At 39.7% G+C, this 23,602-nt stretch overlaps 2 protein-coding genes across 2 annotated transcripts; both read right to left on the bottom strand.

Annotated features, from left to right (window-relative positions):
• Window positions 1–281: 281 nt before the first annotated feature.
• Window positions 282–4,879, bottom strand: mspo (M-spondin). The gene is made up of 7 exons (XM_090171503.1): window positions 3,803–4,879; window positions 2,831–3,045; window positions 2,631–2,763; window positions 2,342–2,396; window positions 1,402–1,551; window positions 1,011–1,333; window positions 282–785 (listed from the first exon to the last, which is right to left on the bottom strand). Exons 1-7 carry the CDS (start codon window positions 3,990–3,992, stop codon window positions 574–576), a joined length of 1,278 nt encoding a protein of 425 aa, XP_090027629.1. The 5' UTR covers window positions 3,993–4,879; the 3' UTR covers window positions 282–573.
• A 1,007-nt stretch (window positions 4,880–5,886) lies between these two features.
• Window positions 5,887–7,790, bottom strand: LOC149947818 (BRO1 domain-containing protein BROX-like). The gene is made up of 2 exons (XM_090171442.1): window positions 7,685–7,790; window positions 5,887–7,605 (listed from the first exon to the last, which is right to left on the bottom strand). Exon 2 carries the CDS (start codon window positions 7,572–7,574, stop codon window positions 6,312–6,314), a length of 1,263 nt encoding a protein of 420 aa, XP_090027568.1. The 5' UTR covers window positions 7,575–7,605; window positions 7,685–7,790; the 3' UTR covers window positions 5,887–6,311.
• Between the last annotated feature and the right edge of the window lie 15,812 nt (window positions 7,791–23,602).

The following is a 23,602-nucleotide window of genomic DNA, read 5'->3' as shown; positions in this document are numbered from 1 at the left end:
AACAGAAAATAAGGAAGAGGAACAGCATCTCTAGCTTTGACAAGGCTTTATAATTTATCTCGAGGGCGGGGGCTTGGGGTTTACGCGGGTATCTACAATTCCTAAATTTTTGAATAGACCATGTTATTAAAGTCATAGTATTACCAGAATAGTAGTAAAGTAATAATAAGTCGACCACGTTGCTATTTCTCCTCCATATTTTCTATGGCTAGCCTGGGTGCGACCTGAATTGTGAGCAGTTAATGAATCATTTTTATTTTATTTTTCACAAAACCCTACATAATAAGTATATTAAAAAGTTTGAAGAAAGATCGAACTACCAAATTAATATTACCGAGTTACTGTATTAAAACCGTTATTTAACCCTGAGATTGGTTGTCACCTAAATTATTATAAATAGACACAAAAAATCGACATACGGGCTACATTTGTAAAAAAAAAATTAAACATTAGCGTTCGTAATTATTCTCGCTATTGATTAAAGTTTATACCACAATATCCCAAAGCTTCTCAATCTTAACACCACATAGCTTATTCAAGGTTAAGCCATCAATGCTCGAATGAAGACAACATTCACCAGACAAAGTAATCTTTAGCTGTACGACAATTTCTGGTGGTGCCACCGCACCACCTTGTTTCACGAAGAGGTGGACATTGTTGTCCGCCAGGTTGTTCGTGCTTCATTATCCTTTTTGTACGAAAAGATTCGCCAAAGGAACAACTGGAACTGCAAGGACTCCAAGCCGACCACTGACTCACGCGACATGGCCTGGGCATTTTTGGCTCTGAATCAAAATCAAAATAAAGAAGGGTTTTTCTTAGTCGTAATTTACATAAGAAAAAAAAAACCTTCAATCGGAAAATAAACTGTCGTAGTTGACGTTATAGACTTCTAAATGTCAAGTTCTATTTCGGAAATAGCTTTATCAGCGATATTTCCAAAAGTTATAACTATATATCATTTTGATCTTGAGACTGATACTTGATAAAAGACAGATCACGAAACTTACTCTTTTTCAATTTTCTTTTGTATTTTTTCTTGGCATCTCGCGAGGGTTTTGACGAAATGATGATGGGTATGGTCTCGGAGACACCGTCTTCAGTAACTACGTCATTATTGACACCTTGAAAAAAAGTGGCCGATTTCGGTTTATGGGAAGCGTGCGGAAGTACGGACGTGTCCTGTTGCGTTAAGCCCAACAATTTCTTCAAATCCAAATTGTCCTCTTTCTTGACAAAGTCTAATTCTTCCGTTTCGACTATTCGTGGCTTGTTGGGATCGTGTTTGTGATGAATGTGAGGGTGGAAACGCAGCTCGCTGTCTGCTTGCTTTCTGTAAAATTAACAATTTGAAATGGGGCGCGTGTAAGCGACCTAATGGGAAGTCGTTTAATGACAAACCTATTATTACTGGTTATGTGATGCACGTCGTAGGTGTCGAGTAGCGTTAAACGAACCTGGGCAAGTTTAGGAAGATTTGTTTTGGAAGGATAGAAGAAAGAATTCGCCGGATGAGATGGGAAGTGAGACGTTATTCGACTCATCTTCGTCCTGATAGTTTGAAACCAAAAGTACTTTAAATGACAGTTAAGAGTACGGATAAGGCCCGGCGAGACACCGGCACAAAATACCAGGGTTCAGACAGTCTGAGGGGTGCGGGTTTTTGGATACCATTTTTTTTACAAATCACTAACGTATAGTATTAAATAAAATTTTTTAAACGTACATACAACCATACGTTTCAGGGTGGGGCACGTCCCGACCGCCCCCCCCCCCCCTGGTTACGGCCCTGACTATCAGTTTGTGATAGCTTGTGAGACCTGTTATTATAATTGTTTTGTTTCAAATGAATCTATGCGCCCTTGTTATAGAAATGTATTTAACATTAAAAACCCTCAGTAAAACATCACTAAACGAAACGAGAGTATTTTTAAGAGAGTTTTCGTTGTGACGAAACTACTATATAAAATCTCCTAGGTCAAAGTTTAGTTAACAAAAATTTATTGAAAATGATTTTTGGCCCACTTCAAACGCAAAAAAAATGACTGGTGGATGGCAAAGGCGTATCCAGGATTTTATTTCTTACGTTAATTTGCATCCCCTTGAGACTTAAAGGCAATGCTTACCCCTCGATCTATTTAGGGGCTGGGGTTTTTGAACCTAAACATGTCCTTCAGGGAGGGACTTTAAAGACCAGGTTTTAGCAGTTACTGGGCCCCAAGAGAGCTGTTGTTACACGCAAGAAGGATCCAGACTGCGCGACTCCCGGTAATTTGTACCGGCTTCCCAAATTTCTAGTCTGGCATGCTTTGCACTCCTGGTAGGGATTTCCCCTTCCTACCTGGGTACGGTATCCCAGTTGGGAGACGTAAATGTAAACCCATTGTCAGTACCACCTACGAAAATTATAAAAGTTTAGTAAACCACAACGAAAAGACATTCGTGGCCGGGTTACAATTACTACGAGGGTGGCGGCAAGCCGTTTTATTATTATTACCATTAACCTCAGCAAGCTTTTATAGAAAGGGAAACTGAAGAATTATTTGAAGACGATTGATTAATAAACCAATTTTGGGAAATTCACGCAAACTCTCAACATCAATGAAGGATAATGGGAAGTGAAAACGCACCATCAATAGGTTCCAGATCAACTTGGGTGGTTTTGACCCACCCAAATTCTCCATTATGAGACGGACACAAGTCGAGACTATCCACCCCAACGAACCAGTCGGGACTGGGCACTATTCTGCTCATGAGAGAAACCTGATCGAAAACGTAATATCAGTTTGAACAAAATGCACTTTGGAGGACCATATTATGGACATTATACTCTTGTATGGTTTGTATCCGCCATAAATTCGCATTCGGAGATTCCAGCACCATTCGGTATTTCGGGCCCGTAGAATTCGTCCAAGATCCCAGAGGTCCCACCTTGAGCTTCCTGAACTAGTCTGTCCGTCTTTCCAGTTTCGAGGAAGAGCTTCATGCCATCCGAAGCCATCCCTCCAAGACGCCATAACCGGTATTTATTATTGTGGCTTCTACCTAAGAAATCGAAGCCATCTGATCAAATATTTTCCCTCGCGAGATTACGCGCGCCTACATCGCGCGATTTCCCATTTTCCGGTCCGAGCCACGGCGATTTTAAAATAACGATGTAAATGAGTTTTCATCGTCACCTGACATTAGCTAGCGCACGCACTCCCCGAGTTTAGATCAAAATTAGCCAATGGTTCATTTTTACGCGGAAAAATCGTGACAAACCGGCTGCCAGGGTCATAATTATAGGATTTTAGACGGTAGCTTATGATGCTTTCTTCGCGTGTCAGGAACGGGACTAACAAATTACGTTACGACAGGGAGAATGCGCTTTGGGTTTAAGCCAATTTTTATACCCGTATACCTTCGCATACACCGTGGAAAGTAAACGTATCCATTTTCTCCAAAAGCTCTTAGTTTTGCCATTAAATAATTTCGTCAGTTGCAGTTTCACGTTACTGCACACGAAGGGTTGTGAAAGACGTAAATCTTAGCAGTTCTTCGCGCGAGAACCAAACGGCAATGAAACAAAAATCGAGAGAAACAATGTAACGACGTAAGACATGATCCAAATTTAGTTTCGCCATCGTTTGATTTTCATTTATTGGCGAGAAGCCCGATTTTAACGCGATTAACCCCATTTATATTTAAAAATTGCTTTATATTTTTAGTTACGGACATTAAGAGGTTTTAGCCTCGTTATTTATTCAAAAACAATGGAAAGTGGTTTTACGTAAGCCTAAATTATATTTAACTGGCTTACCAACGACAGTGGACCACTGGGCGTGTGGTCTCCACTTGGGGTAATGTTTAGGAAACCTGGACTCGGTCCATTCGGTGACCATTTCCATTTTATAGAGGGCAGCCTGATGACCGACATCATCGGAGCAACCGCACTTGACCGCGTAAAACAAATTCGACAAAACGAAAAACAAAAAATAAACGTGGTTCATCGATAAATTTAAATATCGTTTCATGATATATTACGATTTTGAAAAAATACGTAACTTAATTCGCATTTTTAAAATTTACGGCAAAAACGTCAACTTTATCCCGGTTTAGGTGGGGATAATGCGTGAAATCCCCTGAGAGGCATTTTTCGCAAATTGACGCAAAAATAGAAAACTTTCGACGCAAAAATTTATCAAACGGAGTAAAAAACGCGGGAAAAATCCGTCACTTAACTCGTGAGAAGACGCGCCAAAATGCTAGGCTGTTTTGGTTTTTTTCAAAATTTCGACGCTAAGTTTTTGGGGAACGATAGAAGCGCCTCTAGTGGTGTGTGCGTAATTCTCCCATCGCTTTTATAAGCCCTACCTATTTGAAATTTCGAAACCAAAACAGATTTTTGGAACTTTTCACTCCCACATATTATGCAAAATACTCCTTTTAAAATCAAGGAAGGTGCGTTTTTTTAAGAACAAGCTCAGGTTCATTCAAAAATCAAGTTAGTTCTTTTACAAGTGCTAATACATTTTATCAAAATGAAATAATTACTGATGGTCCGGTAATTTAGAAAAACCCGGAGTTTCTATTCTAATCGCTTCCGAAATATACGATTGCTCTGAAGATAGCCATGCTAGAAAGAGCAACACCTAATATAGGCCTAATTATAGCCAAAAAAAGTTATCCGAAATGTTTCGGCTGCTCATCACTGTTGAGTCACGCTGCCTACTAAGAATATATTAAAGCATGCCCGAAAATCACGCAAAAACCCCCAAAAGCGCCGCCGAAATAACACATTCATTCCCGCCTAAACAAGTCATCCCGCGCGAAGAACGGATTGAAGCCCTTTCGTTCCGAGACTGTCAGATTGTGTCGAGGCAAACCGCCGCTGCAACGACACCCCACCGAAGTCGTCCTTCGTAAGTCACGCGATAAAAGAGCGTTATATACCAATGTCAGTAAATAAACTGTTTTCTTTGGCCCGTTCCCTTTCTCTATGGGTAAAATCGACCCAATTTTCTCGGCAGATTTCTTGATTGAAATTAAGAGTTAGCGCGGTGCAATCAATATCAATAGTGCGTCTTCTTTCAGAAGACGAAAATTAACTTTTTTTAGTACCCTTGCTTTCTCTCTCTCTCTCTTTAATAATAAACGAGGAGAAGGGATCCTAACTATCTCTACTTCTGCAGGAAGTTCTCTATTATAGTCGTTTGGGGCAATTGGAAAAACTACTGTATAGTTGTAGACGCTTCGCCAGGACTGGAAAAATGCGAAAAATGATTACTATAAAACGATCCACCATCGTGCTTTGTTGTTATTGCGCAAAGCGGTCGCTTTTTTATTAAATAAATTTTAAACTCTTTAGCTTTAAATTCAAAATGGTCGCGTCATGTCATTTTAATTTAAATTGGAGGGGGATAAATATGGGCGAAATATAATTCAACCCTACCCTTTTTTTACACTTAAATGAAAAAATAGTAAAAATATGTATCTGTCAATCAAATTGTTACAAATCGCTCAACCTACTTTTTCGTATAGCCTTTTTTAATTTTGACCATTAGACGGGGTATCCCGCAGCTTTTATTTTATATGGCAACCCATTTTTTTATTAATATAATTAATGGTAGAAACCAACTTCGCCATCGAGGGTAAAACTAAATTTTATATCTTCAACGCGGCAGCTTGTTTAAAAGATGTTACATAAATGTATTTGCAATATATCACCCCTAGTTCCGGTTAACTCTTGCATTTTAACAGCATATGGGGACAGAAATATAAGGTCTTGTAAAATTGTATTACCATATGTTAAAGTCATATATTTCAGTGCTTAATTAAGAATTAAAGTATTTGTTTATTTATAATAAACTTTTTACATAAGAAAAGACAACTGGTTAATTTTTGCATAACAGTTAAATTAGAAATTTATTTGTAATAAAATTAATTTAAATAAAAAATAAAATAAAAAATTTAATTATAATAATTCAAGTTTAGTATACCAGTATTAGTATATATATATATATATGTGATATGAAACTTCAGTGTGCAGGGGTTATTGTATGAAGGGTTTTGTTGGTAGAAACTCTTAAGACAGTAAAACTCAAGTACATTACACCCTCTTCAATTTATTATGATATTAGAATTAAATATTACTAGGATTATGTAGTACTATTTATACTCTGCCCAATAGTATTTACCCTTTAAAACATGTTCTATTTTATCTCAGAGTTACTATTTAAGTGGTTCTATAAAAAAGCCTTTGTTATACTCCCCCTGTACACAGAGGTTGCATATAACTTTTATGTTTAATGTGTACAATTTTTTATTAGTTACTGCAAACTACACCCACTCGATGTTTTGGGATCTTTTTCGCTTTGGTGAACTTTAGTTTCACTTACTGGTGGCAAATCGCCTTCCACTTTGGTTGCGGCCTTTGAATTAGCAGGATCCATTGGATTTGGTTTTCCTCCATCAAAAGCAGCGTATGCGGTGGGAGACCATAACAAATTTATGGGTGGTAGTTCAAATAACTCTGGGCTGACCAAACCAAATGTAGCTTTCAATTCCAATTCTGGTGGTGTGGTGGGAACTTTCTGATGATAAATAAAACCATTTTCTCTTTGGCATTTATCCAGAGTTCGTTGAACAACAGGGCCAAGTCTGCGAAAGAAAGTGTGCTGGTCCATTTTTGCTCCAGATCCAACACCTTTAGCTTGAATATACTCTTTACAAAGAGCTTCAGCTTGCTTATAGTATTTTTCACTTTCAAGCAATGCACACACAGCCTCGCCACATTTTTCTTGCGCAAGGAGATTCTCACCACAATAGCAATACGCAAAACTTAAATAAAATATCGACTTCATCAGCAAGTACTTTTTCCATTTCCCAGCTTTAACAGCATCATAACGCAGCAGAGCTTCGGCAGCTGTTTTAAACATTTTTGATGTTTCATGGGCTAGAGCAGATATCAAGCTTGCAGCATGTTTCAATTCCACAGCTCTGGCCAGGGTTACTTCTTGAGCTTCTGCAGTACATTGCGTAATATAAGCATTTATGATATTTGGGTCAAAATCGGATCCAAACTCCCCTTTATCTACTAATTCACTCAAATATTTATCACGGATAGTTGAAAAAATACCAGCTGCTTTTCGTAAACAAGTGTGAACTTCTTTAGCCTCTTCCATTGATATTTCATCTTTACCAGCGAGCATTGCCGCATGTTTCATGTACCATATACCAACATCTTGGAGCAATGACACCAGCTCAAAAACTGAATCTTGCTGAGCAATAGGTGAATTACCAAGAAGAGTTTGAGTCCACCGAAAACGAATTGAGTACCTTAATTTACTTTCAACAGGATTACCATCAGGGGATTTTATAAACCCCTGAAATAAGGACAGATATTTGTTTAAAGCTTCAATCACAGTCGCACATTCGATATTCGGATTTTGTAACTTATCAAGTAGAGCAGTACGACAAGATTTTAATTCTCCGCATATTTTCATAGATTCAGTATCAACTACTATCATTTTAACATTGAAATTTACTAGAGCAGTAGCTTTCAAAGGATTTCTGTGATACCAGTATGCCATTGCTAGTACCTCCAAATCCCAGTAACAATGCCTTAAATTTTTAATAATATACTATTTTAGTATTAAATGAATAAAATAGTAATAAAACCAACTGAAAAATAAACACCTACTTTGTGATGACAGATAATAAGTGTAATGTAAGCCTTGGGGAAACAGCAAGATATATATGAATAAGTAATAAAATGTCTTGTGACAGATGGCGACTTAATAAAAGTTTCGCGGCATATTTAAAAAAACTATAATAAGGTTAGGGTAAGCTTTTTTGCAACCTTAATGGATTCACTAAGTATGTTATAATGAAGTGGACCAATTATGAAGTAAGAAAAAGGTAGACTGTAAAATGAGAAACTATAATAAAAAATATATATAAAAACCATATATATATTTTTGCTATAATAAAGTACTAGTGAGTAGAGACATGGATTGTCCAAGGAGTTTCACAGAAATTCCAAGTTCTAATAACCCTTTATATGAAATGCCATTGTCAAACAATAGTTTTGACTCGCGGTTTCCCCTTAGGGCTTAGTGCCGCTATACTGGGTCTAACAGGGTCTTTCCTGTCCACAAGTTCCAAACTTTGACCATGTCATTGACGGAAAAGTGGGGAGTCAATGTTAGATCCAAACTTTCTCAAACAAACGGCTAATCACATTGCGCTATCGAGGGGAGGGCAGGCGGGGCATCCGCGCCGGGCACCACTCATTAGGTGGCGCCAAAAACTGTTTGATGACCTTTTTGTCAACGGAAAACGTTAAATTTTGGGGATTTTTAATGCTAAATGGGCGCCATTTAAAGGGTTCCATCAGCCTCGTAAGGGGATGACAGTGGGGGGTGAAATAGCACTATTTTTTAGTGCGGAAGTAGACAAATTTTTGGTTATACGAAACTTTACGAAACACGTGGTCATTTCGCGGGAATTCGGATTTCGATATCGGTCGCAAAGGACGGAGTTTTTGTCACCCTGACCTAGTTTGCTTTTATTGGAATTTAATTAGAATTAATATGGAAAGTTGTTCTTGTTCAACGAATTGTCTTAGTGATTGATTTTATTTTCGTGGATCATGTATTGAATTGAAATCAAAATCCGGTCTGGCTAGGGGGGGGCGCAAGTTTCTCCCCTTACGTGGCTGATGGAACCCTGAGATTTTCCCAGGGCACCACAAACCCTCGCTACGTCACCATGCGCTACTTCTGACGCATATTTTTAACCGTAGTCTAGCCATAAGCAACGATCCTGAGTGCTGGCTCACCGCTTACATCACCACCAGTCCCAAAAAGGGGTGATCCCACTTCTTTTAAGCAAACGACGAGTCACGATATTTTTAATTCCGGAGAATTCTTTGGAGAAGCAGTTTACTTTTTATCAAAGGGATTTAGTACATTGAGCGCCATCTGTGTTACGAAAAGCGAACTAGGCACGCGGTAAATTCGAAAAAAACCGCGCGAAATACAAAATAATATCTAATTATAGGAAAAATGGTTAAATTATAGAAAAATAAAGGAAAGCATTGAAATATAGGAAAAATTATAAAATAAAGAAAGAATGGTCACCCTGTTTTTTTCCACCGAACAATCGATCTATGGAATTCCCTACTAGTTGTTGTTCTCTCTTGTGTTGCCTCGCCATACTCTCTGTCGCTCTGTTCGAGAGATTGTGCGACCTAAACTTGACCAACTTGCCTAACTTTTTTTCTTTACTCCCCCTTTTTGCATTATTACCCAAAAAAAGCCCTGATTATTGTTATGTAATAGTAGATGGCGCCAGCCACCTCGTAAAAGAGAGTCGGAGCCAAGCGAAGAGGAGCCCCGGCCTCTCCCGGCACATCTAGTTCCTTAGAAGAGCTACCCGTCATGATTATTAAAAGACCTAATTAAACAGTTACTTTTGTAGTAATCCAGCTTTATAACATGGTGATAGAGGTGGGATACAATTAACGTTTACATTCATCGATTATTTTCATCAAAATAGGGATACCCAGGACTGTCTGCCCTCACACCGGCCCTCCAAATATAATCCCGGCTTTTCAACCCCCTAAACCTATACCACACACGCTAAATCGATGGCCGTAAACTCGTTGCGGAAGACCCAACATCCTCCCTAGTCGTCTCCGTGATTGATATCATTTTCCCAAGGAAAGGGATGAAGAATAGCTAATTAGAACCATTCATTTGAATGCTATTTAGAACCATTTAATTTGTTACCTTTTTATAAATTAACTTGAATGCTATTTAGAACCATTTAATTTGTAACCTTTTTATTAATTTACATCACTGTTTTTAATTTGCTGGAAAAGAAAGATGTTATGTAATAGTAGATGGCGCCAGCCACCTCGTAAAAGAGAGTGGAGCCAAGCGAAGAGGAGCCCCGGCCTCTCCCGGCACTTCTAGTTCCTTGGAAGAGCTAAAAGTCATGAGTTACTTTTGTAGTAATCAAAGATAATTTAAACTCGTACCCTAGATTCGAAATCACTCTCTCGCGCGTTGCCGATAGTGTTTACCCACTTCCCGCCGGAATCCAGAAAAAAATCGCTCCATGGTTTGCGCCTTACCGCAACCGATGGAGCCCCGATTTTTCTGAGGTCACGTGCCGGAAAAGGGTAAACACTTCGTAACAAAACCGTCAATGGGAAAGCTCTCAGTATTCGAATCTAGGGTACGAGTTTAAATTATCTTTGTAGTAATCCACCTTTATAACAATTATAATAATGACGGTGATATCTGTTTTGCTTTATTCTTTTATGACCATTCTTTAACTCGCCATGCCGCTTTATCCTTCTTTTTACCTCTGCGAGGGTACTATGTAACCTAGGAGGGGTTTTACAATCACCGTGTCTGTCTGTGTGTGTATGTCTGTCCTACGAACGCGTTCACATTTTCGGGGCAAAGCGTAATCACTGCGTTCGCAGTTGCTTGGAATTAGGGAAAAGGTTTTTCCAAAAACCCCTCTTTTCGTCATTGGGTGTAGTATAATAATATCTCCTTCGTCTGCATATTGTAATTATGCGTGACGTGTTTGTGACGGACTTAGCGCTAAAGGTTAAGTTAAACGTCTTAGCATCCAGATGGCAGGGTTTCCACCAAATGTTCAGGGCCGGATTAACCAATAGGCCGATTAGGCCTGGGCCTAGGGCACCAAGCCTACAAGGGGAAACAAGAGGGTTCGAAAAAAAGAGAAGTACAAAACTTTAATCATTTGCTTTTCACAAAATATTTTCCGGAGTAATTTTAGTAAATGCGTCCACCCCTATGAACCAAAAACGTTTGATTGTCACATTCTCTGACGGACTGCCGTCTAGCCCCTGACGACATACTAAATCTGGCAGCAAAATGAATTTTCCTTCCATTACTCAATTATAAATTGAGGAAGCGCCTAGCTCGCTTCGCTCGCTATTGAAAGCGGGCACCAAAATTAACTTGGGCCTAGGGCCCCATAAAGTCTTAATCCGGCCCTGCAAATGTTCACGGTATACGTCTTGTTGTCAATTTTCGACGGGCGAGATTCGAACCGGGTCGCCTGCATTGACAGACGGGCGCTCTACTAGGTGAGCTACCGACGCAAAAATTGCATTGGCGAAAGTCCTTTACCTTGTTATAAAGTTATTAACGTCAATTTATTCTATAACATTTTAAATATTTATGAATTAAATGAGCAGTAGTAGTAGTGAGCAGTCAGAGGAAGACGATTTATATGACCATTTTCATGACGCCCCTACTTTCAGCCAAGATGATGAGATGAAGGACCCAAATGAAAGCTTGCGGAGAAGATTTATAGCGTTTTCATTTGACTGCTCTAGATCGATCTGATCAACATTTTATGTTCCATTTGCGCAGGCCCGTAGCCAGGATTTTTCAGTTGAGGGGGCCTGAAAAATTCCTAAGGGGGCACGCTCAGTGGCGTACCGAGGGATTGTGGCGCCCCGTTAAAAATGAGTTTGGCGCCCCCAATTAAAGTAAATTAGGAACAAGTATTCTTTACACACTACTTTAAAGCAAGTGTCGGCTCTAGTTGAGTTTCGTTTTGGCTCGACAGTTGTCGCCACCGTGCAAATTTAAACAAGTTGATTAGGCACATTACCCAACATAATTTACCCTTGGATTATTATTATTTACCTGGATATATCACTCTAGCGTACCGCGTGCATTTCCTAAGTGTTTGTTACGGGTTCTGCCTTGTAGAAGGCAGTACCCCCGCCAGGAATTTTTAATACACAGGCCCGGTCTGATTTAGAGGCCCCCCATCTATATGTTTTAATTTAGAAATGCCCTATTTTAAAGAAATTATTTTGACTATAGTTAAAATTTTTAAATTATGACACTAATGTGTTAATTTAAATGTTCTCTTGGCCCGGTCTGATTAAGAGGCCCCCCATCTATATATTTTAATATAGAAATGCTCTATTTTAAAGATTTTTTTTACTTTTAGGCTTATCGTTTATTTAGGTTCGAAATATTATTCCCAAAAATATGTTCTAAAACGGAAATTGGTTTGAAAAACATAATGGCTGGGTTCCCCTTTTTCGCTGATTCCCACTTATAGACGAACGGTGCAAACATTTACGGCGTGCAACCTTCGGTATTTTCCCATAAACTTTCTCTACGTGGGGCAATACTCTCCCCAGGAAGCCCGAACGTTTAAAAGCGGAAGCTCCCCATTGTTCGGGGGATTCCTGCATCCGGACGAGTAAACGAACTCCAACCAAGTGTCCGCGCTCTACATGGTCCTTCGTGGTCAACTTATCGCTCTCGAGTGTGAAAAGATCCGAAGAGCGATAATTTTTTAAAGCCGTGCTACTGAAAGTGACCACCTAAGAAAGCCGTCCTGACTCCTGGACCTTGCAGTCTGCCGATGGAAACTCGACCGTCACCGGCCACAACAAAGCTACGCTGTCGAGGAAACCCACGCACGCCAGCGATCAACGGTAGAACTATCACCAACTCGCCAGTTCGCCAGTACGGTACCTAATAATAATTTCCATCTAGTTATGGGAACCAGCCAAACCGTTATTATCGCGTATATAGTTTGTAAGTAAGCTTTTTGAAATGATAATTAGGTTTGGCGTTAAATAAGCTTAGAACGTATTTCGTTATTTGATTCTTATTACAAGGAGCGTTCGCCATCATTTAACGATGGTAATTGGGTTTTTCCGTTTCAAAATACGCAGTAGATTCAGCGTTGCCAGATTCCGAAAGCTTGGTTATCGTACAGAGCTACGATATGGATCGTACGGCTCCTCAACCCCCTCTATTAATGAAAACTCCCCGAAAATAGGCACAAATGTTTTGTGACCAGGAATTTTTCTTTTAAATATATAAAAAGATTTAAAAATAATTAAATTTTACGATGTACGGTGTAAAGAAACGTTTGTAAATGATAGACCAATAGTTTTATTAATTTTATAATAAACCAATGGTTTTGTTAGTTTTATTATAGACCAATGGTTTTAGTAGTTTTATTATAGACCAATGGTTTTAGAAGTTTTGTTATAGACCAATGGTTTATTAGTTTTATCATATGTAACATAATCACTCATAAGTATGCCATAAAAGGATTTTCTTTAATGAAACCTTGTTCACGGGATATGACGTAAATTACGTCACTTAGAACTCCGTAATGAAATAGGCGTCATCAAGTTTCCTGATGGGAAACGGAAGTGAGAATTCCTCTCGCGTTTCTGGCTTTTCCCATGTCAAGTTTAGCTTGTGAGTCGCGATCACATGATTTCATTTCCATGGTAACCTTTTCAATAGCGCAAGGATTATAAGCATTTTTGTATTTTTGGGTACGCTCAATGTATGTTCCGCGTGAAACAAGATCTCATTGAATTTTTTTCAATGGAAATATTATACAGAGGCATATTTATGAGAAATTATGTTACATATGGTTTTATTATAGACCAATGGCTTTATTAGTTTTGTCTGAAAACTATATAGGTATACACCATAGAAATCAGAAAGTAGGACGATTTTTGCAATGGTATTCCACGCGCCGATTTGAAACTGGGGGATTAGTCAGTAACGCCGTCTTTTAACAATTTCCTTTATTCGAAACGAAGGTAGACATTTTTAGTTAAATTAGCGGGAGAGGCCGCCACGAGCGGATTCCGCCAAGTTTTAGTAAAGCCAAACCTACGTTTCTAATCGGCCGGTATTCTGTCATTCTTTGTCTCTAAATCGAGAAGTGAAGACAGGCTTCCGTTTAAATTAGCGACGACTACAGGGCTACCTTTCAAGAGCTGCACTTACTCTGATCCCTGGAACTAGGCTGTGCCTGAATTTCCCTAATTCAGCGTAGAAGTCGGAGCTCTGCGGATATATTACTAAATAAAAGCTCTTAACAAGCGTCGACTATATATGCCTAGGTGGAAATACGGCCCTGAATCTCGGATCGTACTTTGGATCGTATTTTATCTCAGGATCGTATTATAGACGTACGATCCCGCCTTCGGATCGTTTATCGTACCGAGCGTCTAAATATCGTACAAATACGATCCAGATCGTACATCTGGCAACTCTGAGAAGATTAAACCGAGGCTTAAGACTGGGCAAGATTCAACGCCTTAAAATTTTCGTCTACTTTAAAGATACATGCTGAACGAGCCAATGGATGAAAGTTATGAAACAAAATTCGTGAAAAGTATTAATATCGTTCAGAATTACAACTTACTTTCTAAAATATCATTTGCTTTCTAATACGCGTGTTGACAACACAAACTTTACCTAGACGAGCAGATGTTCGGTTATCTACATGGTGCGGGAAAAATATTATTTTTGAATGTTGTAAAGCGATAAACGATTTTTCAAAACGATTTTATATTACATTTAAGTTCATATAAACGGGAAAAATTGTCAGTGGAATATTTCTTATATCATTTGGTAGGTTAATTAACGTTTAATTATCGCCAACTTTACATTAATTTCAATGGGATGGGGGAAAACTTTTAACCAAGTTACGCGCGAGTGCGCCTCTAGAGGCAGCGCAGATGGCGTGCCGCGTTACTGTCGTTTTAGCCAAGAATCTAATCGGTACCTTGTCAGCCATTCGATATGGCTCACAAGGTACCGATTAGATTCTTGGCTAAGACGAATAATACTGCTAGAATTACAATTACGATTTCGGTTGCCATGGACCTGTTCTGATAAGACTCTACGAAATTCATCTTTATAATTAGGTGGTAGCGCCATCTATATTTTGTAAACTTATAGGGCTAAAAATAAATAATTATTAGCTAACTCACCGTAACTTGAGTTAAAAAGGATCGTGTTGACAAAATAAAATTATTTTTAATTAACTTCAAAGGTTTGTTTGTTACGATAAATCATACATTTCAATTTCGCATCAGATTCGCGAAAAAATTCAATTGCAATATAGTTGCCACCACTAGAGACAGATGCCGCCACGGTAGAACGATAAAGTTGATATAGTCTCCTTATGGAACGAAATTGGTCCCACGCCAGCCAATTTAGTTGTACCTCTATTTATTCCCAACTCAATGAAAACGACAGTAACGCCATCTGCGCTGCCTAAAAAGGCGCGCTCGTGCGTAACTTGGTTAAATGTTTTCCCCCACCTCATTGAAATTAATGTAAAGTTGGCGATAATTAAACGTTAATTAACCTACCAAATGATATAAGAAATATTCCACTGACAATTTTTCCCGTTTATATGAACTTAAATGTAATATAAAATCGTCTTGAAAAATCGTTTATCGCTTTATAACATTCACAAATAATATTTTTCCCGCACCATGTAGATAACCGAACATCTGCTCGTCTAGGTAAAGTTTGTGCAAAGAATATAAAGGCCAAGGAATGGAAGGATTGATATTATTGGCCGCGTGTTTTCGCCGAGCTAGAAACTTCCGGCAAAGCAATTCCGGAAACGGTTAACTCAACCCGGTCTCTCTTTAAAAACGAGAGGCGCAAAAGTTCCACTAGACGGAGCTACACCTTCCATTCCTGGGGCTTTATATTCTTTGGTTTGTGTTGTCGGGCCCCAGCTAGAACTAAAATCCCGTGAAGACTGTTTCGGCCGGGCCCCAGCTAGAAGTTTCCAGAACTATAATCCCTTGAAGACTGAGTCTTGGAGTAGATAAACATGTAGGGGAAATTAGAGCGCGTCATCTATACGGCTGTACGGTACCCAGAAGCCCTTGCGGTTTTGGTAGGGGCGCGTACGTGTCGCCTTGGAGTAGAGAAATATTCCTATAATATTTTCTGAGGATGAGTATCAGCGGTTAATAATTGTCCATGTTATAAATTTACCGTTTTCATAACAATAAATAATCCCTTTGATCACTTTTTAAATACTTTGTGTAAACGTATATAATAACTTTTTTATGGTACAGGGTCATTTTACATGGAGCTTGAAACACTACGTAAGGTGGCAAGACTAGTATACCTTAAGTACATTAATTATAATGTCCATACTGAATAGTATCACGGGGTTAATATATGTGAAATATAAGAATTAAGTTTACAAAGAACCCGTGAGTTAAAGATAAAAATAATGAATATTTTAATTTTTAACTCAAGGGTTGTTCTTAGTAAACTTAATTCTTTTATTCCTTACATTAATTGCTTTAACAACTTAATTAAAACACTATTGTGCGGGATTTTTTAAGGCCTGCACTTATGAACTTTTTAAAGCTGTCACTTCCTTTTCTGCTTCAACGGCTTCTCTTCATTTCCTTTTTTTATAAAAAGAACCTGAATGCTTCTTTTTCTCGGACATCTTAATTCAATTCAACGTGACTCTAATTAATATCTATCTAACTAAAACTAATAAATGGCTTTCTGCGCGTGCGCGTAAAATGGAAGAGATTAACTGTAACCACGGACACACGACAGATGAAGTCGTACCGATAGACTGCTTTGGAACTAGCCATCGAAAACGATTTAAATGCATTTTAGAATATTGAATGCAGGTTCGTAAGAGCCTAAAAACAAATAGAAGATGACCTGCTAGTTTATTTATCATAAAGCTGGATAAACGACCTAGAAATAGCAAGCAAGTACAATGGGGTACCAACCCACCGGCTGCTGTAGACTCCGGGCTAGCGGCCAAGACTACCAAAGCTCTCCGCGTCTTCCAGGTGCATACCTCTGTTACGGCGGCTCAGATTGAGGGCTACCTCGTCGACTTGGGTCTTCATCCCATTACTGTCCTGACTGAAACTCGAGCTGATCGCCGGAACTAATATTCGTTCATCGTCTCCCTTCCTGCGCAAGAAGCTCCCCTTGCTTTTCCACCAGATCGTTGGACCAAAGGAATCACCGTAAACTTCTATCGTTCCCCTGCTTAACCACCTCACTCGTCCTGTGCGACAGAGCAGCAGGATACTCGATCCACCATCATCGCATAGGTCGAACCCTGCTCTCCCTCCTGTACACCAACATCGACTCGCTTAAGACGTAGCACTACGCACTCCGTGCCTATATTGATACACATCGTACTCCCTTCATAGCGTTCACCGAAACCAAGCTAGATGCTACTATATCGTCTTTCGAGCTTTTTGTTCCTGACTTCGAGGTCTACCGGAAAGACAGGAACTGACACGTAGGTGGTGTTTGCCTGGCCGTCCACAAGGAACTCAAGTCCTACCCATTGGACCTGAAGACTGTAGTCGAAGCGGTCATGGTCCGGGTGACCATCTGATACATTTATCGGCCACCGACGGCCACCCTAACGTACACCAAGAGACTAAATTCCCTACTTGGATGTCTTGCCGGGGGTAAGTCCGATCTCATCACACCGGCGACTTTAACATTCCCAGTATTGACTGGGTTATGCAGACAAATTCCTCGTCAGTGGCATCGAGCTTTCTACATACTCTCCTGGCCTCTCACTTCAGCCAGCGTGTCACTGAGCCCACCAGGGTAAGTGATTCAGCTGCATCCTTCACCTGGTTCTGGTTTCCGATGACAACATTCTTGAAACTGTCTTCCATATTCCGGGCATCAGTGACCATGATTTTCTCCCGCTCAATATTTGTGGGATCCACACCCTACCCAGGAATCCTCCTAGATCGATTCCTGACTTCAACAAGGCATGCTCACTCTCTAATATAGACCTCCCCGATGCCACTTCTATTGAAGGGATGTGGAGCACTTTCATCTCGGCCGTCAGGCAAGTGGTGACGGATCATGTTCCCACAAAGCATCTATCCTCCAGGCATAATCTCCCGTGGGTAATAATAATAATAATATTTATTTCGACAAGCAGGCGACCACAGAGGCAAAGCCTATAATTAGTGGTTACCAGACAACACAAACAGAAAATATAAAAAATACAGAAATAATTAAAACAAATAATTTGAACAAAAATATTAAATAGGAAACTAGGAAAAAAAGTTGGAATTGATTAGGAATTAATACAAAGCCAAACATCGAAGAAAAATTTTGACGTGGAGGAGCGAAATATAGGAATAGAGAGGGCAGCGCAATTCTCCCTTATGTCACTAGGTAATTTTATCGCGCACCGGATAAAAAACGAATATTCGCATGCCAGGCATCGGGCGTATTTAATGACATACGTAGGGCAAGAATGTCTCGGATTTAGGGTCATGTAAGCATTAAGGTAAAAAAAAGGAGATCGAACAAGTCGTTGGGAGTGGCTCTTCCCTCAGACGTCTAATGCGCATCACAAAGCGTAGGTACAACCGCTCCCGGAAGTACCCTTCTGCTGCCAATGTACAAGCCTTCAGTCGGAATCATGCTATGGTCAAATTTGCACTCTGAGATGCGCGCACCCATCATGTTGACCAAGTAGCGTCGGATATCACAACCCACAGGAAAAAGTTCTACCATCTTGTCTCCAAGAACGCGAAGACAGCGGTAGTTCCCGATCTCTCTAGCTCTGGAACGACGTTCACCACAGCAGTAGACAAAGCCAATCTCCTGGCGTCTACCTTCCGGCGTATGATATAGCCGTAGTTCCGCACTTGGCGCCTCTTGCACATCATCTTCTCGGTCAAAGGAATACACCAGCTGTTGACCAAAGTCAAACCGAATAAAGCCAAGGGTGGAGATAAATCCGATACTGCTGAGTACCGCCCAATTGCTCTTCTGTCCGAAGATCTGAAAGCCGATGAGCAAGTCTGTGCGTCTGCCATTTCTACGCATTTCATCCAACACAATCTGATGAAATCGTTCCAGCACGGCTTCTGGAGTGGCTTCAGCACCGAAACCTAGCTCCTGTGCTGCGTCGAGGATTGGACCTCTGGCCCTTGAGCAAGCTGGCCGTGTCCTTGACTTCCTTAAAGCATTTGATTCGGTCCCCCACAAGCTTTTCAAGGCAAAGTTCCACTCTTATGGGGTCTGGGGTCGCACGCTAAACTGGCTCTCTGCTTACCTTGATAATAGGGAGTTTCGGGTTCTTTTTCCCGGTGCCACTTCCGATTGGCCCCCAGCATCGTCTGGGGTCCCACAGGGCTCGTTCCTGGGACCTCTCCTCTTCATCATCTACATCAATGACATTGGAGACAACGTCGTCTCTTTGCGGATGATGTAGCCTTCTCCAGGATGATCTTCTCGTCGCAGGACTGTAAGACTCTACAATCTGACCCAGATACTAATAGCAAGTGGAGTGACCAGTGGCTTCTCCCGCTTAACACAGCCAAATGATCTGTCCTTTCCATCCGCAGGGTGGGCCAGCTATAGCACATAACGCTAAATATACTCTTCAAGATGTCGACCTCCGTTTGGTCACATCCCAAAAGTATCTTGAGGTGACCCTCACTGATACCCTTGAGTGGACTACGCACATCACCCAGGTCGTCACCCAGGCTGCGAGAGCGCTTGGCTTCATTCGACGTCACCTTTCCCACTGCTCTTTGGCCAAGAGGTCACTCGGTGTCAAAACCCATGTATTCCCGATCCTGGAACACTGCTCAGCTGTTTGGTCTCCTTCGACAACGAGTGGAGTCCACGCAGTATAAAAAATCCAGCGCCGAGCCCTCCGCTTCGCGTGGAGTACCTCGATGACGAGGGTTCTTCATAACTATAAGTGGAACACCCTGAACAGACTTTTCACTGTCAACAGTGTCGTGCATAGCGTTTCTGGTGCCCTATCTACACTTTCGACGGTCATTTCCGGTTGGCATCGCCTCCCCCGAGGGAATCGTGTAGCCTCCATGGTCCTCCCGGGCTTCCGTCTCGCCGTTCGGAAACATTCGTTTCTCCCCTCCTCCGTCCAGGAGTGGAATTCCCTTCCGGAACACCTGAAGGACATTCCAAGTCGCGTGCAATTCCGGAAGGCGCTTTCCTCGTTCATGTACCTGTACGAGTAATGCTCTGTCTCGACGTGATGGGTTTTTAACCCTTTGTTGAGCAAAAACCGAACTCAAGAACTGTATTACTTTGGGCTTCCTTCTATTCTTGTAGTATCGCCCAATCACTTTTCTTCTTCATATTAAATACCCTGTTTTATAATGAAAATACCAGGAAAATGCTTTATCCGTCAGAACTATGCACCGTAATTTTATGGTTAATTTACTATTGTAAAATAAATAATCACAAAAAACGTTCCTCGACGATATTGGACATTTTGGTTGGGAAAACTATTTGTATTTCTAATTAGCCAAATATTTTTTCAAATTATGTTATGCTTTCATTAAAATTTCTATTAACAAATCCAATTCTTGGTAAACCAAAAGTCACGCAACTCAATTTCGGCGCCCCTCTCAAACCGGCGCCCCGGGCAGTTGCCCGGCCCTTCAGCCGCCCCTGCCTGACTGCGCTAAAACAAGATTTGACCTTTAAAAGTTCATACGTAATAAATGGTAGACTTTTAAAACTATTAATATACTCTTCCGCTTAAGCTCCGCTTATAATTTTCAATGTATCAGTGGTTTTGTGGTAGAAAACTCGCCTGTCATGTAGGAGGGCTCGGGTTTCGAATCCCGCCCGATACGATCGCAAATTGAAACTAAGACGAATACCGTAAACAATTGGTGGAAATCGTGCCATTTGGACTTTGAGACGTTTACCGTAACCCTCAGCACTCGTTCCGTCCCAAAAGTCAATTAGAAGAAGTTGGAGAGAAAACACCAACAAACGTCACAACGCTAACACAACCAACTCAACAACCACAACCGTCATAACACACTACACATAAACATTCCAATAAAACTGAGTTAAAACCGTCGCGACGGTGAGCGTTAAAGGGAATATAACCTGCAAAGCAATCTTTACGGAAGACCCCTTCAATTTTTCAAATGTCCCTGTACAGTGGCGCCAAACATTTTTAAAGCCGAAGGCAAGAGCGGCCAGAGCTGCAAGCGTTGGTGTTCCACACCAAATACCTGAGGTTATATTCCCTTTAACGAAAAAAAAACAAGTTGGCAAGCCAAAATATACCTCTCCTCGGAAGAATTGTCCCTAGTGGTATTAATTTCTCGAGATAACCCTTAAAGATATATCTCCGCAATTTAGAGTTATTTGTTAAAAATGTTATCCCAGTTCTATCCCGCCCGGTATAAAATTTTAATTATAATTAAAATAATTGAGACGAAACGACCAATTTTAATTTATTCAGAATATCATAAGTTAAGTAGTTACAACAATGAGTTAGACGTACTATAACAATGCACAATTGAATTAAACCCTTTTTACAGTACAAGTTTATCAGTTGAATATAATACGAAGCAAATTTTAATGAAAGAAATATCTAACGACCGTTCGCTTTTTGAATTATAATTTTAACGGAATCGGGCCGATTTTAATTAAACGATAGTATATCGAAACTTTGTTAAAAGAATATTCCCTAAGGCCGCGCGATAAATTTACGAGAATAATTTAGTTGATTCGGGATTGCCAGAACTGTAATGTTGTGGGCGAGTGATTAGAAAATAAAATGGCAACCAGAATTATGCAAAATTATAAATGTTTATTTTTATTCAGAACAGTCTATGGAACGTTCTAGATTTAACTTTCATCAATAACCCAACAATATATATCCCTCCTACGTAATTGTACAGAACTGGTACTCAAGTGTCTAAGACTAGATTTGTCTTAGCTCATCGTGATTGAAAAATAAACCAAAACATACTTACACTTAAGTAAATATCATAAAATAATAAAATTATACTGAGTAATTTTAATTAAATTCAAACTACCTTACTATAAACTCTAGTCTTAATTAACAGCTGAGAGCTGTTCACTACTAATTACTTCCAATCTACTTAATTAGCCTCACAGGTTGAGTTGATAATTTCAAGGGTATAATTAGGTTATTCCAATTCAAAAAATAAAAACAATCAATTTTATCTTACAGCTGACTTGAGTTTGTTCACAATTACTTTAACACTTTCAGTCTTAAACACGCACTGTTCATACACTTAAGTCCATTCACTCACGTTCCAAACGCGAAACACAATTTAACTCTTTTCTTGACCGAAGACCGAACATACTTATTAAAACCGCAAAGTTACCTCATAACTTTTGACCGACACCAGGACCCTGTCCTGTAGTAGTTCGTCTGACAGCCAAGAACTAAGAAAGACTAAATCTTCTTTAGTGACGGCAACGGCTTTATATACGTTTATTTGGCGTTTTTTAGACCCGTCAAGATTTGACTAAAGTTCGAAAAATTGAAGAGATTATATTTTTTTAACGGTTTGATTGATAGTTCTCCACACGGTGGCGCTATATTATTACTTTGATATAGTTTCCGCGGGGGTTTTGAATAATTATCATTCAATAAACAATATATACAGATATTGTATTAATCCGTTTAGTTCATAATCATAACTGTTCCTTTACTTGAATATTTTCCCTAAGGAAGTCAATGGCTCGGCGGTGAGCTATCCGCATTGTAACAATGCGACCCGAGTTCAATTCCTGATCGCGATCAAATTTTACATTAAAATACTAAAATATTTAATTAAATATAAGATTAATATCATTTATAAATATGTAATTAAATATAAGATTAATATCATTTATAAATATGTAATTAAATATAAGATTAATATCATTTATAAATATGTAATTAAATATAAGATTAATATAATCTATAAATATTTAATTAAATATAAGATTAATATAATCTATAAATATTTAATTAAATATAAGATTAATATCATTTATAAATATTTAATTAAATATAAGATTAATATAATTGATAAATATTTAATTAAATATAAGATTAATTTAATTTATAAATATTTAAAATGATGTAGAATAAATTATAGTACCTAACGTTATAACTTTGTAAAGGACATTCGCCAAAGCTGTTTTTTTTAGAAAAACACCGTAAATTAACAAGCGTTGGTGGCTGAGTGGTTAGAGTACGAGGCAGCCCCAGGTTCAATTCCCAGCCGGCGCCAAAAAATCGCAAATTGATACTAAGACGAATACCGTGTACAACTGGTGGAAACCCTGCCATTGGACGTTACGAGGTAGCATTACACTCAGCACTCGGTCCGTCCCAAAGTCATTAAGAAGAAGTTGGAGAGAAAACGCCCATACAGATTCAACATCCACAACCATCATAACACATACTCAATACTCACAACAATCATAACACAAACTCAACACCAACAACAGTCACAACACGAACTCAACATTCACTACCTACAACATAACAATAACGAAATATCCGGTGAGCGTTGACGAAAAAAGACAAACCAAACCACACCCAACCGCAAATCAATCCGTTAACGCTCACCGTCACACGGTGGTTTTGCCAACCCTTCGAGGAACTGCGAACGCAGAAGTTTCGAGAAATTGCGTACGCAATGATTAACCTTTGCACGGATAATGCGAACGCGTTCGCAGGACAGACACACAGACCCACAGACAGACAGACGGACAGACACGGTGATTGTATAACCCCTCCTAGGGGACTTTGTCCCCTCGGAGAAGTAAAAACAACCGAACCCAACCCAACCGCAAATTTATCCGCTAACGCTCACCGTCACACGGTGGTTTTGCCTCCCTTTAAACTGCAAACACGGTTTTTCGACTTTGCCCCGGTAACGCGTGCCGCAGCACACACAGACAAACACGGTGATTGTAAAACCCCTCCA

Source organism: Leiobunum rupestre, chromosome 4 (genome assembly GCF_980474605.1).
Source record: "Leiobunum rupestre chromosome 4, qqLeiRupe1.1.hap1, whole genome shotgun sequence".
Lineage (NCBI taxonomy): Eukaryota > Metazoa > Arthropoda > Arachnida > Opiliones > Sclerosomatidae > Leiobunum > Leiobunum rupestre.
The sequence above is the reverse complement of the archived record's forward strand: the minus strand, read 5'-3'. Positions and strand labels throughout refer to the sequence as shown.